At 41.0% G+C, this 17,175-nt stretch overlaps 1 protein-coding gene across 2 annotated transcripts in view; it reads right to left on the bottom strand.

The window, feature by feature from the left end:
• Positions 1-619: 619 nt before the first annotated feature.
• Positions 620-17,175, bottom strand: part of MATR3 (matrin 3) — a 46,499-nt gene continuing 29,943 nt past the window's right edge. For both annotated transcript variants that reach the window (XM_073621973.1, XM_073621972.1), the window contains exons 10-15: positions 12,450-12,581; positions 7,700-7,734; positions 6,069-6,423; positions 4,891-5,152; positions 3,239-3,360; positions 620-2,081 (exon numbers count right to left, since the gene is read on the bottom strand). In XM_073621973.1, coding sequence (XP_073478074.1) covers positions 2,037-2,081; positions 3,239-3,360; positions 4,891-5,152; positions 6,069-6,423; positions 7,700-7,734; positions 12,450-12,581 — 951 coding nt within the window. In that variant the 3' untranslated portion in view covers positions 620-2,036. The remainder of the gene's footprint in view (positions 2,082-3,238; positions 3,361-4,890; positions 5,153-6,068; positions 6,424-7,699; positions 7,735-12,449; positions 12,582-17,175) is intronic.

Here is a 17,175-nt window from a genome sequence, read left to right on the forward strand (position 1 = left end):
TTCCCCTCTCAATACACACACACGAAAAAAAAAAAAAAAAAACACACTAGTTAGGCCGAGGTTGATTTTCTCCATGAAGGAGAAGAGATCCACCACCTTCAGAAACTAGAACAAAGCCGAGGACTGACTCACAAGTTGGGTATGGGGAGTTTCATCAAACCCTCCAGATGTTGAACTAAAAGTCCCATCATTCCTCTGCCTGAGGGAGTCATACTTGTAAATGTCAGCCTTGCAATGCCTCATGGGACTTTTGCTGGAGGGAGGCCAGTTTGAGACCCCTGCTCTAAGGGCACCCAATCTGAAGGTACGCATTTTTACCTTTGTGTGTAAATAATCTTGGTATGCCCTGTACTGTACAATTAAAACAAACATTTTAGCAATCACAACAATTTGGAAATAGTTGATAAAGTATCAAACATTACTTTTCAGGATCAAATAACTTTTTCTGGAGTTCCACAAAGTCAGCGACCCCCCCCCCCCCCCCCCACAGTACAGCTGTCTTACAGCACAACTTGAGGTGGTGACCAAAGTACTCAGGGTTTACCAGTCTCTAAAATACACAGTAGGGTGCAATGTCCTATACAACTCATTAAAGCAATACAGAACAAAAAAACAAGCCTTTGAAAAAAAAAGTGTTACATTTTATTCAGTTTGGCTGAATACAGTTTCACTACTAGCAAACAAATTGTATAAAATGGATTTGCTCTGGGGAAGTGTATAAAATGAACACAGGTGAATTAAAATACATCACATAAAGCACTTGGGCTCCACAGTTACTGAGGCATGCTGCTAGTAGGAGGGTTATCCTGGGCTGGCCAGCAGTTTTGTTAGCTAGTGTCCAATTCTCCTGCAGGCAGCAGCACACCATGAAGGTGAATAACTCCTGAATCCCTCAATGGACAAAAAATAAAAAGCTAACCAAAGAGCAGGCAGAGGTTGGGATAATAACACAATGTTCAAAACTGCAAGCTCTGATGTAACGTAGCCATTTAACACAGGGATTGGGGAAACACAAAGGATATGTGCATTACTAAAATCTTTGGGGCAGATAAATACTGATACACAAGTCTTTTGCTGTTTGACTGGAGCTGCCCTTCAATGTCTGTCACTGGTAAAGCCCTACTGAACAGTTTAAATTCGCTAAACTTATTCCAGGTGCATTAAAACAAAAAGGTGTGCGAAGTCCTGCAGTTGGTTTTCTTTAGAAAGCAGCCACAGCTGGAGTGTAATAACCTGTCCTCTGCCAGCATTCTTCAGAGAAGGATCCCTGCTGTGTCTACAGAAAGCAAAAGACTTTGCACAGTTTTTCTTCTGATGCATCTAAAGTTAAACTGAAATTAAGTTGGGCTCTAAACCCTGATCAAACGTGCAGTTTCAGATTTGCCATTCACTTGCATGATGGGAACCACCACTAAATAAGGCCTACATAACTTTGTTGGAATGCTTAGTTTACGTACCTCTTGTTACTGCGCAATGCAGTTACGCAGCAGCAACAAGATTGTAACATCCAGCTGCCACACACGTGCATTCATAGTGACCAGAGGATGTCTGCTGAAAGCATGCTCACAGCACACTAAGCGGTCACTGACAGCTCTTGCCTTCTTATTATCAACATGAAGGGCTCTCGATCATGTGACTGACCACAGTGGTCACATGAGACGGCTGCCTTGAAGGCAGCATGAAGGAGTTAAATATGTACAAAGTTTAAAGGATGTTCACTTTTGTGGTCTCTCCAATGTTGAGTCCTTTCAAAGCCACCTAAAACTTGAGGCACCCTGAACAGTCTCAGATTGGAAGCTTTATATAATACTGTGACCATTACTGCAGAAAACATTGCTCTAGGATTTTGTATGAAATAAGCAAACTATTGAGAAGACACAACTCAAAATAACTGCAAGTAACTGCTACTGTACTTACATCCTGAAACAAATCTAATATACTATCAGTTTATTGGTGAACAGTTTATTTCACAATTTCCCCAAAGTGTTCTGATGCAAATAAAAAAAAATAAAAAAAATAAAAAGTCTTCCTTCTGCTTAGTTTTTCTTCTCTGAAGCTTTGGCCGTCTTGTTCAGAATTTTCTGCAGAGAAAACAAAATTGTGTATGAATACATCAAGAGGTAAGATACATCTAACGGCATCCAACATTTTACTGGTTTAGTTTTGGTTGGATACAAGCTGGAAAATTGCAGTTATCTCCTCTTAATACATTTTACAGAATGCAGTGGGAGTAGAAGACATTGGGTGACAGAGGAGATCTCTCTGGTGGATCATGTAATAAGCCTGTGGGTGATTACCAGCAAAAACTAAAAGCATATTTGAGGTGTCTGATCATAAAATTAAAAACCCAAAAATACAATTGAGAAAACTGTAGGGAACACTTGACATTCAGCAGCGCTGGAACTGTCCTGTTCAAATAATTTTTACATCAGTCACCTAAAGACAGGGTTCTCAACAAACTCTAGTCAGAAGTCTGCAGACAGCTGCCAATGCCTGCATTTTTTTGGACTTCCACGACCCTAGCAAAGTGAGATTATAAAAAGACAGGTTTTTTTTTTTATCTTAATGCATTAAGATAAGAAGCCTTCTGTGTGTAGCAGTCCCCCTAATACTTACCTGAGATACTTCTAGTACCAGCGATGTTGCACGAGTGTCTCAGCTGCCCGACACTCCCAGCACCATTGGCTCCTGCTGCTGTCAAAGACAGTGAGCAGCCAATGAGGAGAGAAAAGGGAGTGGGGCCAGGCCACAGCTTCGTGTCTGAATGGACATAGGGAGCTGTGGCTCGGCCCGGGTGCCCCCATAGCAAGCTGCTTGCTGTGGGGGGCACTCAACAGGAGAGAGGGGCCAGGAGCACCGAACAGGCCCTCGAGAAGAGGAGGATCTGGGCTGCTCACAGGGCAGGTAAGTATAAACATGTTTGTTATTTTTTTTTTAAGCAAAAATAAGACTTTAAAATCACTTTAAGAGCTCCTTATTTGCTATGAAATCAAATTGTTTTGTAGTCCAAGTAACCCATATAAGGATTCTCTCAACAAATATCTGACCAGGAACTAAAGTTTATTAAGTGCCTATGTAATCTAAACAGACACCTAAATGTTTTGTCCCCCTTTACATTAATGGTCAGCCTAACTTGGAAGGTCAGAGGAGGAAAAAACAAAAAAACAAAAAAAAAAAAAAACAAAAAAAAACACACACACACACACACACACACACACACACACACACACACCCTTACCTTGAGCTTTTGATAATGAGCCAGGCTGCTGCAATGTGTAACTTTTGCCACCTCCTCACTTGTGTAGAACAGTGAGCACAGTCTGCAGTAGTAGCCAGTTTTGGGAATCACATGATCCACTCCTTGAATATAAAAACAAAAAAAAAAAAAAACTTAAGCTCATAAATACTATTACTAAACAGTTCATTCATATAAAAGCGAACAAATCATGTAAACAAAGATTCCCGTGCTGGTAACAAGAGGGGACCCAACTTAGTGCTAGGTAGGTAGTCAGCACGTAGCCCATATCTAGAAACGCGATTGCTCCCCCAGGGACAAAGAAGCTGATCTGACAACAAGTGTTGTTGCATGGAGACCCACACAATGTGCTTATTCTGCACTAGGAACGCTAGTTTATATACTAAATAAAATCCCATGGTTTAGTATTAGGTAGCACAAGTACTGTACAATTAGGCTAAAGTTATTAGAATCACCAACTAGTACAGAGACAAAACCTTTCCTTAAAATGCAAGCAACTGATATAGTCTGTAGCAGGGTGGATATAAAATCAATGATAAAAAAAAAAAAAAAAAAAAAAAAAATTTTATCAATTTTTTTTTTTTTTAATAGACAGCTTTTGGTGTAAAAATCTAAAAAGATAAATTTCGATTTAAGATGCATTGATAATTTTAGTTTATTCAACATGAAATGGAGCCAAGTTATGTAGCACAAGGCTGTATATCCTACAATACTTTTTTTTAAATTACTATTTTTGGTAAACTCATTCAATGAATCCAAGCTCTGCAAGCTAAAATAACATGCACTGCATTGATGCAGTCACACAATTTCAGTTACCATGAGATAAAACAAGGTTCTGGAATATTCCTTTACCCAATTGTTTTTCAAACCTATGTACACTATGAACTGTATGATTGAATCGGTTCAGATATTGCGGTTTTACTAACCTGACAGCTTATAAATGGGAAACCTTCATTTTGTTTGCAAATATGAACGATTCTAACTACCAGCAAGAATGAGTCCTTACATTTAAAGAACCTGTCATTTCAGATCCATCATGGTAGCGTCTGTTAGTGGCTTACACTCACCTGCTGCCGCCACGTCTCTCACCTTGTTGTGTCACTGCTGCATCACCAGCTGTCCCATTAAAATGAATCGGACTGTCGGTGAGTCAACAGCAGGTCAGAGGAGTAGCTGCGGGACATGGATGACAGTTGCTATTTAAAAATTATGATTTAAATCGAGTTGATTTAAATCAAGCTATTTTACTTGTGATGAAATCAAATCCACCCTGGTCTGTAGCCTGATCTCCTAAATACAAGATGAAATGAAGGGCAGGAGAGAGTAAACATCCAATCACAGCTCCTGCACATGACTGGATGATGGAAGCACACACTAGAGGAGTCAGTGTTCATAGGCTTTTGTTCACATCAGAACTGCTTCTCACACAAAAAAGTCTATAGGAACGCTGAAGCAGGCCAAAAACACATGCAATGATTTGGATACCTTTCAAAAGAAAGAAAACAATGCCAAATATTTTTATTTTGCCCTGACAGACATGTGCCTGTCAAGAAATTTCTGCTTACGGCATATGACTAATTGAAAAACTTCTACAAAAAAGGAAAGACAAGACTTCAAATGATAAACATGCTTACCGACAGGATTGTTGGGCTGGTATGGCCCAAGCTCATAATCAGTATTCAGTACTGCCAAGTTACTGGTTTCTGTAGCACTCTCGTCAGCAACGGTTTTAACACCTGTAAGCACATCCTCCGCACCCATCCCTGTTTTAGCCGTCTCATTTTCAGCAATCTCAGAAACTTCCAATTTCATCTTGTGACTTTCCATATCCTCCACATCCCCAACTTCATCAAGAGTAACGAAATCTTCCATATTCCCATGAAAGCCCTGTGTGTTCTAGAACGAGAGGAATAGTTTAAAAAAGAAAAAAAAAAAAAAAAAAAAAAAAAAAATCAAACAAGGTATTATTCTATTTTTCCACTTAAGACAGCTTCCCGTAAAAGCATGTAGCCATGTCTCTGCATTATTGCACTGACTGCAGGATGCCATGGCCGTATCATATTTCCCCCCCCCCCTTCCAAAGGGGGGAGAGTCAATGACGCCTTGCACTCACAGTATGTCCAGTCAGAAGACTGAGGACATCTAGTGGCAGAACAGGATGGCTGCTGGGGTCTGTGCTATATAAAAAAAAAAAAAAAACATTTCATTGTATACAGCAAAAATGTAAATAAGCAGCTAGCCTAGTACCATTATAGTATCCCGTCAAAACCTCAAAAGATGAGGACAACATATTTAAAGCTTTTTTTTTCTTCCTGCGAGGTAAAGTCATAATGTGCTAGTATGCATTGCATACTAGCACGTTATGTGAAACTTGCCTTAAAACAAAGCTGTTCCAGCGCCGCAATGTCAGCGCATCAGCTGCTTCCATTTTCACCTGTTACTTCCAGGTTCGCGGGCTCCTACTGGCTGGAGCCGCAATGACACCACTCACGCACATGAGCCACAGTACACGGCACAGGGCTTGGAAGGAACGGCACCTGTGGCTGTTTTCAGAGCGCATGCGCCAGTGATGTCACTGGCTGCGTGTACAGTAAATATCTTCTAAACAGCGCATGTTTAGGAGATATTTACACTACCTATAGGTAAGTCTTCTAGACTTACCTATAGGTAAATGTTAGAGGAAGTTTACTTTCTCTTTAAAACTACATAAATTCACCATCTATAGACAAGGCAAATCTCATCATAGAAGTGCTACATTTTAAAACAAAGTAATTAAACAATTAGCTGAAAATATAGCTAGAATGATTCATACCTTTTTTCTCCCTCCAACAGCAGGAGTTGAAGAAAGTGGCTCTTGGGCCTCTCCTTGATCTTCACTCATCTCTTGCTGATCCAGGTCAGAAATGTCAGGTACTTCTGCCCCATCTTCTACAGAGCCACTCATTTCCATGAGTGCAGTTGCTTCTTCATCCCCAGTCTCCTCTGCAAGCTCAGGCTCACATGATCCAGACACCAGGTCTGTTGGATCAGTCTCTTCAGTGGTTTGGTCATTATCTTCTGTGGTGACAACTTGTGAGGACTTGTCTGCATCACTTGACTCAGATTTGTCAGTTTTGCGCTGCTTTGGTTTGGCGCCATTCTTCTGATCTTGGGGATGAGCTCTCTTTCTGTAGATGTGGAATACCAGCTTACACAAGGTTTTCAAACAATAAAACAGTGAGAGAAGTGACTATAATACAGGGTGCTGTGCAAGTTAATCCTTTTCCAAGTTTGTGACTTCCTACATATTGAAGTCAGAATGAGTATAAAACGGAACCTGAGCCTTTAACCCCTTTATGACAGCATAACCGGTGTGGTGGTAGGGCCTCAACACCCATCTGTCACACACATCCTCAGGAGGCTCAGAAGTTATGTGCCAAGAACAGCCAATCATTCAAGAAGTCACCTCCCAGCATTAAAGGAGATACTAAACCCAGTAATATGAAAACAGTTCATCTACCCCCCCCCCGCAGTGCCCACAGCCTATAAATCTTTACACATTAAAATGCTGCCACTATATACCGTATATACTCGAGTATAAGTCAAGGCCCTAATTTACCAGAAAAAAAAACAAAAAAAAAACAAAAAAAAAGGGAAAACTTATTGACCCGAGCGTAAGACCTGTCCTGCATGCGCATGTGTCCCTGCGTATATGTGCATCCTGTGCATGCCTCCGTGTGCCGCTCTGCATGCACTGATCAGCGTGTGCTATTACTATTCAGCAGCCACTGTTCAACAGCCGCACCTCCTCGTCCGTGATAGGCAGAAAACGCCATTTCCCAGCAGTCAGCTTAACACGGACATTCTCTCATCCTCATACCATGGACGAGGATGAGAGAATGTCCGTGATAGACTGCTGGGAAATGGAGTTTTTTGCCTAACACAGACGAGGAGGCAGCGCGGCTTTTGAACAGTGAGAGGCTGCCGAATGGTATGTAGCACACGCTGGCCGCCGTCTGCTTGCATGACACACTGATCATGTCGGCAGATGGTGGTGACTCAAGTATAAGTCGAGGGGGGCACTTTCAGTCCAAAAAAAAAAAAAAAAAAGGGGGGGGGGGGGCTGAAAATCTCAACTTATACGTGACTATATACGGTACCTTTTTCAGTTTCTATTTCAGTTATCTTGCAAACCCAGCCTGTTAGTGGGCCCTGAGGACAGGGTTGATGACCACTGCAGTAGAGTGAAGGAGTGGGTCACATGCAAGTTTACCACATGACCACAAAGGGAAAAAACTGACATCCAAAAACTAAGGCAGCTACCACATCTAAGTAGCAATTTAATTTATTTTGTTCCTCACTTTAAATATTTTGACTTCCATCTAAATAAGCTAGTAAACATGCTTATGATCAACTAAAAATGGAATAAAGGTGCAGAATGTCAGACATGCACATTAAAATTACCTGCCCTTTTCTTTTTCAATTGAAATGTTCGGAATCTAGGGGAAAAAGAAAAATCAAAACACATTTAGAAAGCTGACAAAAAAAAAAATAAAATAAACCCACCTATATGGGTAGAGGATCAATACTACGTAAACAAGTGCGATTGGCATGCACAGATTACCAGCCCTAGTACTAAAATATATATATTTCATAACTCAAGCCTGTCAAAATTTTATTGCACTTATGCTCTCTATAATCCAATAGATACAAGCTGAAATTTGTACTGCAGTGGATACCTATTCAGGACTTTTGCTTGTTCATCCTTGCAAACGTGCAGATTAAGCCGCAACGCTTTGACTGCTCCTGAAACTTGTCGTTCCTTATGGTTGTCCCAAACGACTCCAAAGTGATAACGGCTCACACTTCACCGGATCAACAGTACAGCAGTGGGCCAAAGATTCTGGAGTGTACTGGTTGCGCCACATCCCATACCATCCACAGGCAGCTGGTTTGATTGAAAGATACAATGGGCTATTGAAGGACCAGATATGCAAGCTTACACCCACACATACACTAAGGGGGTGTGATTGTATCCTCTCACAGACCGTCATGTTAAATTCTAGGCCAAAAGCACACCATATGAGAGGATGGTAGGGGCTGGGGCACAGATTCCACAGCTGGAGTGCAGAGTTTAGTATTTATGTAAGGTTCCTGAAAGAACAGGGCTTAAATACCATGTTACTGTTTCCCATGACATAGAAACCAAGCGTGACGTATCTGATGAAGCCTATCTGGGAAGGAGGGAATCTGTTGAAGGTTTGACGTTAAGATTTGCATTGGCAGGCAAGCTCCAGAACAGTGGCTGGGACTGATTGGTTAGTGGATACTTCTCAGCAAGAGTGGAAATTGAGGCTCTATAAACAAGCCATACAAAATATACAGATATTTCCCAGAAGATCACTGCTGTTTATTTCCTCTCCTCCCTATTGAGGTTCTTTGGGAGGATCAGAAGTGCATAAAGGCAGGTGGTAAAGTGTTGGTCAGATATCCAGGCAAGAAGCTAGCTAGGAGAGAGATTATAGCTGAAAGGCCAGGGTCTGCCGTTTTGTCTGCTGCATTCACACCTGAACATTTTCAGCTCTTAAAAAAATGCCCAACAAGCAAAACCCCACTCATTTTAATAGGAGCTGATCACATCTGTGCATTTTGTCACCTGAAGCAAAAACACCTGAAGCTCAAAAGAGTACATGAGCTTCTTTTTAGGCAGATTACAGGAGTTTTTCTGCTTTTTACGTTGGTGACCTTTTGACCTGTACAAAAATCACTCAACTTTCTACCTGAAAACGAAACTCATGTGAATGCAGCCTCAATCTGTGCAAGGCCCCTTTCACACGGGTGGATAGAGAATTGTGCTTTTAGCTGCGGACAGAGGAAGTTTTCTACTGCAGCTAAATGCACACAATACTTTCCTATGGCCCCATTCACACACTGCGTTTAGTGACGGTTTTGTTACATATGCAGTTTTGTGCAGTTAGAAAAAATAAAGTTGACGGCGTCCAGGAATAGCGCAGCTATTTGCAGGTAATCGCAATGTACTATTTCTCTTGCAGATAGCGGCAACAAGGAAAGAACAGGAAGCACATTAGAAATGTCAAGAATGTTCCAAACGCAGCCGCATGTAAACACAGCTAATCGCAATGTACAACTGCAAGTGAACACTGTGCCAGGATTCTCTGAATTTCAAAACAAAACATGCTTTTAACAGCGGCAGAACAGCCGTCCGTGTGAAAGGGGCCTTAGTGAGTACTTGTCCTTTGCCGAGATAATCCATCCACCTCACGGGGTGGCATATCCAGATTCTGATTAGACAACATGATTATTGCACAGGTGTGCCTTAGGGTGGCCATAATAAAAGGCCACTCTAAAATGTGCAGTTTTTTTCTCCTTTGCGTAGTGTTGATCAGGTTTTTGATTGTGGCTTGTGAAATGTTGGTCCATTCCTCTTCAATGGCTGTGTGAAGTTACTGGATACTGGCAGGAACTGGAACACGCGGTCATATACGCCAAGCCAGAGCATCCCAAACATGCTCAATGGGTAACATGTCTGAGTATGCTGGCCGTGCAAGAACTGGAATGTTTTACAGCTTCCAGGAATGGTGCACAGATCCTTGCAACATGAGGTGATGGTCGTGGATGAACGGCACAACAATGGGCCTCAGGATCTTGTCACGGTATCTCAGTGCACTCAAAATGCCATCAATAAAATGCACCTGTGTTTGTTGTCCATAGCATACGTCTGCCCATACCATAACCCTACCATGGACCACTCGATCCACAATGTCAACATCAAAACACACAATGCCATACACGCCGTCTGCCATGTACAGTGAAAACTGGGAATCATCCATAAAGAGAACACCTCTACAAAGTGCCAGACTCCATTGAATGTGAGCATTTGCCCACTCATGATAGTTACAACTGCAGTCAGGTCGAAGCCCCGATGAGGATGACGAGCATGCAGATGAGCTTTCCCGAGATGGTTTCTGATAGTTTGTACAGAAATTTTGGTTATGCAAACCGATTGTTGCAGCAGCTGTCCGGGTGGGGTGGCTGGTCTTAGACAATCTTGGAGGTGAAGATGCTGGATGTGGAGGTCCTGGGCTGGTGTGGTTACACATGGTCTCTGGTTGTGAGGCCGGTTGGATGTACTTCCAAATTCTCTGAAACGCCTTTAGAGATGGCTTATGGTAGAGAAACGAACATTCAATGTAAGGGCGACAGCTCCGGTGGACATTCCTGCAGTCAGCATTCCAACGTCACGCTCCCTCAAAACTTGCGACATCTGTGGCATTGTGCTGTGTGATAAAACTGCACATTTTACTGTAGAGTGGCCTTTTATTGTGGCCAGCCTAAGGCACACCTGTGCAATAATCATGCTGTCTAATCAGCATCTTGATATGGCACACTTATGAGGTGGATGGATTATCGTGGCAAAGGAGAAGTGCTCACTAGCACAGATTTAGACAGATTTGTGAATATTTGAGAGAAATAGGCCTTTTGTGTACAAAGAAAAAGTTGTAGATCTTTGAGTTCAGCTCATAAGGCCTCATGTACACTGCTGCTGGTAAACGGACATTTAGAAGCAGTTGGGCATTTTCCAACTTCTCCTGAACTCTCCTCTGTTATCTTATCAGTACATGTACACAGGGTCATTTATAGTAGTTTCTAGGCAGTTGTGTTGAAGCTTTTTTTGGAACCCCCCCCCCAAAAATGCATTCAGAAGCAGTGTTCAGAGGCATTTCAAACACCAAACGTGGCAACTCTCCTTTAGCAGTGTTTCGTTTACAGGCGTTTTTCATTTTTGGCCATTTAAAAAAAAATAAAATAAAAACCGCAGGATGTAAACGCAGCAAAGCGGAAGTTTTAAACATGGGTTACTATCTGTCAAGTTAAAGCATTCAGGAGAGGTTGTAAAAATGTCCCGTGTACATTAAGCCTAAATACGGGCAAACAAAAAAGTGTTGCGTTTATAATTTTGCTATATAATACATTTTCTCCATCAGACTAGTTTTCATAGGAACAGAAAATCAGGTTTTTATTTTGAGGATGCTTCGCAAACAATTTGGTAACAAGTACATAGGCTGTCCTCAAAAAATGGGAACTGTTTCAGCAGTCTATTGTCTCTACAGCTACAGTAAACAGGTACATTTTTGTTATTCGGCAACTATGGTAAACAACCTGACATAAGCTGTGGACAGGGCTCCTGGCTCCATAATGCATTAACACCAAAAGACTCAACTGTAACAAGCCATTGAAGAAAAAGATGCTTTTGCCTGATTCTCCAATAACTACCAGCTGAGTCCTCGTTGTCACTGGAGATGACGAACACAGTAACCAGAGTTAAGTAACTTAAGTGCATTTCTACTGTTACAGACCGTAGGCTATTTGCTTGTTCTAGATATCTGTCAGTCTGGTATTCCTAATAGTGTAAAAGTTTTGTATGTACAGCATGTTTAGTAAAAGCACATTTACAAACTGCAGAGGTCTCAGCTTCCTTGCTTATACAGCAAAGCAACCTTGCTAGATAGACGCAAGCTAAACAGTTCATAAAGCTAAAGTTTTTTTTATTCTAGTACCCCAGAACACTGATTGGAGCTATATGGAAGGTTGTTCTGTTCAGTAAAAGCATTGTTTCTTTCTAAACTTTGAAAGTAAATAAAAAAAATCTATTTTTCTCTACCGAAACCATATAAAGAGCCAATGCCTTAAAGTAAAGTAGAGCTATAGGCAAAACTCCCCCTGCCATTTTCGATAAGGCAAGGGAGGGTTATAACCCCTATCAATTTTTTTTTTTTTTTGCCATCTGTATCCCATTGCAGAGATTTCCCTTCACTTCCTGTCCCATAGCCAAACAAAAAGTGAGCAGAAATCCCGGCAAATTAAGGGAAATCCTTGGGGTCCCCATTAATCTTCCTGGGGACAGCCAAAAATTTGGGATTTTTTGTTACGTTCCATGATAATTGAAAACATGACAAAGTGTAAATCTCAACGGGGGTCATAGACAGCAATAAAAACTGACAAGCGGTCTAATCGCTCTCAACTCTATCCAAAACTAAAAAGTTTTGCCTTTAGTTATACTTTTTTAGGATATACCTCCTAGGAGAGGATCTGCTCTAGCTTCCAAAACTTCTATAGGCAGGACATGCATACCCAGAGTATCCACCAATAAGCAAAAGTAAGCAGTGTGAAGGCTTCAAAAGTAAATACTTACTCTTAATACAAGTTTTTTGTATCGTTGAGAGAGGTTTACTTTCACATTTTTCCCTTGGAAGATGAGAGGGATCTTGGCACAACGCTCTATCATAGTTTGTGCATCTTCTGCTTTCTCCATCTCAACAAAAGCCTATAAAAATGAACAAATAAATTAACCTCAATACAACCCTTCTCTATCAAAGCTCATTCAACAATATAGTAAGCAAATGAATAGGTATCAAGTAGCAAACACGTAGAGCCAAAATAGCCTTTCCTTTATTACACTTTGCATTTAGTTCATTAAGTGAAAAGGCACCTAAAGCAGAGATCCGAACTCCCACCCTCATGTATCCTAGCATAATGCATGATTAACCACTTCCTGCCCAACCTATAGCAGAATGATGGCTGGGCGGTGGTTCAGATATTCTGACTGGGCATCATGACGCCCTGCAGGATAACAGCCTTCGCTCGCCCGTGGGGGTGCGCATCGCGGCGATCAGTGGTGCGGTGTGTAAGTCTGACACACCGATCTCAAGAAAGGTGCTCCGGCAGAGGCTCTTTATTACCAGATCAGCCGTGTCCAATCACGGCTGATCACGATGTAAACAGGAAAATCCTGTGATCGGCCAATCGGCGGGTCTGCGCTGATTGTTTATCAGCGCAGCCCCCCCCCCTCGGATGCCCACACTAGACCACCAGGGAAGCTCCTAACATGTGCATGGCCAGGTACATCCCCACGGACATCCACATGTAAAAATGATCAACATATGCCAATCCGTGCCCACAAATTGGGCACTGACTGGCACAATAAAAATTAGTGATGCCCAGCAATGTCACCCATCAGTACCGGCTATCAGTGCCACCTCATCGGTGCCCATCAGTGCAGCCATATCCGTGGCCGAAGAAGAAAACGTACTCATGCACAAAAAAATTTAACAAAAAATTTTTATTTTTGTCTTTTTTTATTTGTTACGGGGGGGGGGGGGGGGGGGGGGGGGTTCTTGGGGGAGGGTGAGAAAACAAAAACAAAAAAAAAAAAAAAAAAAAAAAAAAAAAAACACAAAATCGTGGTCAAATAGACCAAAAGAAAGCTCTATTAGTGGGAACAAAATGATAAAAAGTTTGGGTACAGTGTAGCACGACCACGCAATTGTCATTCAATTTGCGACAGCGCTGAAAGCTGAAAATTGTCTTGGGCAGGAAGGTGTATAAGTGCCTGGTATTGAAGTGGTTAAATTAAGCAACAATTTCATGTTTAATAGTGGATGTTGGTAACATTTATTTTGTACATCCTCTTCTGGCCGTTGCCATGATTGTGGGCATGTGAGGCCCAATCGATACCTCTTTCGGGATTAGCGTTGGAGAGGTGAAAACTGGTTAACCAGCATGCACCTCTCGAACTTGCGCGATTCACTGGCGGCCGTAGCGCCAATTGTTTTTAAAGTTGCCATAACGGGCGGCGACGGATGAAGGTCCCACCCCGTTGTTTTGGCAACATCTACACCTCAATAGAGTAAAACAAGGAATCTCTAGCCTTCCAAGCAGCTGAGTTATTTGCAGCGCTTGGATAAGCGCTCTGCAAATAACGGACATCTTGTCCCAATCACTATGATCTGCCTTAACGCGATTTTTAATCACAGTACTGCCCCACGGACCAGGAAGTGGCAGATTAGGAGGACTACATAGCAACAGAGCATTTCTGGTATATTGGTGTAATATTAAATAAAATTATACTTATATACATACACACCCACCAAATGTTTCTTTTTAGGTTTAAAGGTGTGCGATGTAAAAAAAAAAAAAATTCAGAGTGGAACTCTTGCTTTAATCACTTCCATCCCAAGCCAATTCTGGCATTCGTGTTAAAAAAAAAAAAAAAAAAAAAAAAAACCACGCATTTTTTTGCTAGAAAATTACTCAGGACCCCCAAACATTTATATTTTTTTTAGCAGAGATCCTAGGGAATAAAATGGCAGTTGTTGCAATTTATGTCACACGATATTTGCGAAATCTTTCAATAAAAAAAAAAAAAAAAAAAAATTATATTATACATCTCTGTAAATCTATATATCTATATGAGAGAGAGATAAGAAAGTTAGCCCAATTGCGCACACTCATGGAATAACGTCAAACTTCGGTACTTACAAATCTCCATAGACTATTCTTTCAATTTTTATTACCATTTTAGTTACAGAGGGCTAGAATTATCGCTCACGCCATTTGCGGCGATATCTCACGTGTGGTTTGAGTGCAGTTTACATATGCAAGCGCAACCTACATACATGTTCGCTTCTGCGTGCAAGCATGATGGGGGACTTTAAAAGCCTTAGATGGTGTTTAGTAAAAGGCATGGCGAGTTTTTAAGTTTTTTTTTTTTTTTTTTTAATACAAAAAAGGGCAGCGTTTACATCTGCCAGAGCCAGAAGTGAAGTCATGATGTTGCTCCTGGCTTCCGAGGGTTAGAGATAGTCGAGGACCATCTGGTCCCCGGTCAGCTCTATTGTAAAGCTGCATTCACACCTGAGCATTTCAAAGTCGCGGGATTTTGCACAGGTCACCAATGTAAAAAGCAGAAAAATTGCCTGTAATCTACCCCAGAGAAGCTCATGCTCTTTTTTGAGCTTAAGGCGATTTTCAGGCGTTTTGCGTCAGATGACAAAATGCCCAGATCTGAACAGGTGCCATTGAAATTAATGTGATTTTGCTTGTTCGGAGCATTTTAAGCTCGTAAAACACCTGTGTGAATGCAGCCCAAGTCCCCTTTCACAAAAGCATGTTTTGCCATTTTCAAATTCAGAGAATCCTAGCACAGCGTTCAGTTGCAGTTGTTCATTGCGATTAGCTGCATTTACATGCGTCTACGCTGGAACATTCTTGCCATTTCTGATGCGCTTCCTGCTTTTCTTTCCTTGTTGCCACTATCTGCAGGTGAAATAGAACACTGCGATTACCTGCAGTTATGTGCAGACAGCTGCAATAAAATTCATTTTTTCTAACCGCACCAAACCCCATGTAACGAAACTGTTGCTAAATGCAGTGTGTGAATGGGGCCATAAGAAAGCATTGTCTGAGTTTAGCTGCGATAGATAACCTGATCCATCTTGCAAACTGCTGGCCATCATATGACATCCTGGGCTTTAAGTAGTGATATTTGCAGGCATCATTCAGATATTTCTTTTTTAGCCGGTGATTCCCTGCAATGTGAAAGCACCGCTGGGAAGCCTGAGATTTTTTTTTCCCTTTTTTTTTTTAATTTCATGCTTTCCAGCATAGAGAAGAGATGTGGGGGCTTACAGACCCCAGATCTCTCCATAAAGAGGACCTGTCATGCCCTACTTCTATTACAAGGCATGTGTGCATGCCTTGTAAAATGAATACAATTAAAAGAAAAATAAAGTTAAAAATAAAAATTTAAAAAAAGGGAAGCGTAAAAATAAATTTTTTATTAAAGTGCCCCCATCCCTACGTGCTCGCACACAGAAGCGAACGCATACGTAGAGCACTCCTGCACATGTAAACCACACGCAAGGTATCGCCGCGAACATAAGAGCACTAATTCTAGCCCAAGACCTCCTCTAACTCTAAACTGGTAACCTGTCAAACATTTTTAAAGCTTTGCATTTCGAGAATTTTTTTAAGTTTAGTTTGTCGCCATTTCACAAGAATGCACAATTTTATAGCGTGACATGTTAGGTTATCTATTTGGTGTAACATCTTTCACATTATACAAAAAAATTGGGCTAATTTTAGCAGGCTTTTTTTTTTTTTTTTTTTAATTCATGAAAGTTTCCTCCCCCGGAAAAAAAAAAAAAAAACACTTGTTTGAAAATCTGCTGCACCAATACCGTGTGGCATAAAAAATTTCAACGATGGCCAAGGCATGGAAATCTCCTACATTGGTACTAGCAGAAACAATTCACAGAATGAATAATACAATGTCCCATGCTAAGATGGTAGCCATCGATCAAAATCAAATTCCAAAATTTGAAAAACTTTGGCATCCTTGGATAAAACAACAGTTCCTGTCAAACTTCAATGACTCTGTCCTGTTGCCATGGTAACAGATTAAATGACTTACAGAGACACCCATTCTAAGGCTTCAAAGAGAACTAAAAAGAATAATAAACTGACGAGCGGGACAACCTTGTGGACCATACCTCTACCTTTCAACCCTTTTTCTTCTTTCTCTTTCCTTTTCTCCACCTTACGATTAAAGCTCATTATCAGAATTTATTTCACCTATATACACTCTACTTGTAAACAATATGTATAGTAGGTATAAATCATTTAAATACCTACAAAAGTAACTAAGGAAATGATATATATCTTTAATTTAGGTTTACGTGAACCCAATGTTTAATATTTGAAATTTCATGATATTTACCTATATAAACCCTACTGTAAAACAATGAGCTTACTTTATAGATCCTTGTAAACTTACTTTATGTATCTTTATGTATCTTTATAACATTGTATACTCAATAAACTTCTTTTGACAAGGAAAAAAATTTCAACGACTGCCATTTAAATTCCCTAGGGTCTCTACATACACACACAATGTTTGGGGGGTTCCAAGTAATTTTCTACCAAAAAAAACAGATTTTTACATGTAGGAGAGGAATGTCTGAAGTGGCCCAGTTGGCAAGTGGTTAAAGCGCAACTCCACTATGTTGAGAAAACCCTACATTCCCCTCTGGGTGATTTATGTACATTGCAAGGATTATAACAACCTTTGTTGCAGATTC

This window comes from Aquarana catesbeiana, linkage group LG03 (genome assembly GCF_042186555.1).
Source record: "Aquarana catesbeiana isolate 2022-GZ linkage group LG03, ASM4218655v1, whole genome shotgun sequence".
In the NCBI taxonomy this organism is placed as follows: Eukaryota; Metazoa; Chordata; class Amphibia; order Anura; family Ranidae; genus Aquarana; species Aquarana catesbeiana.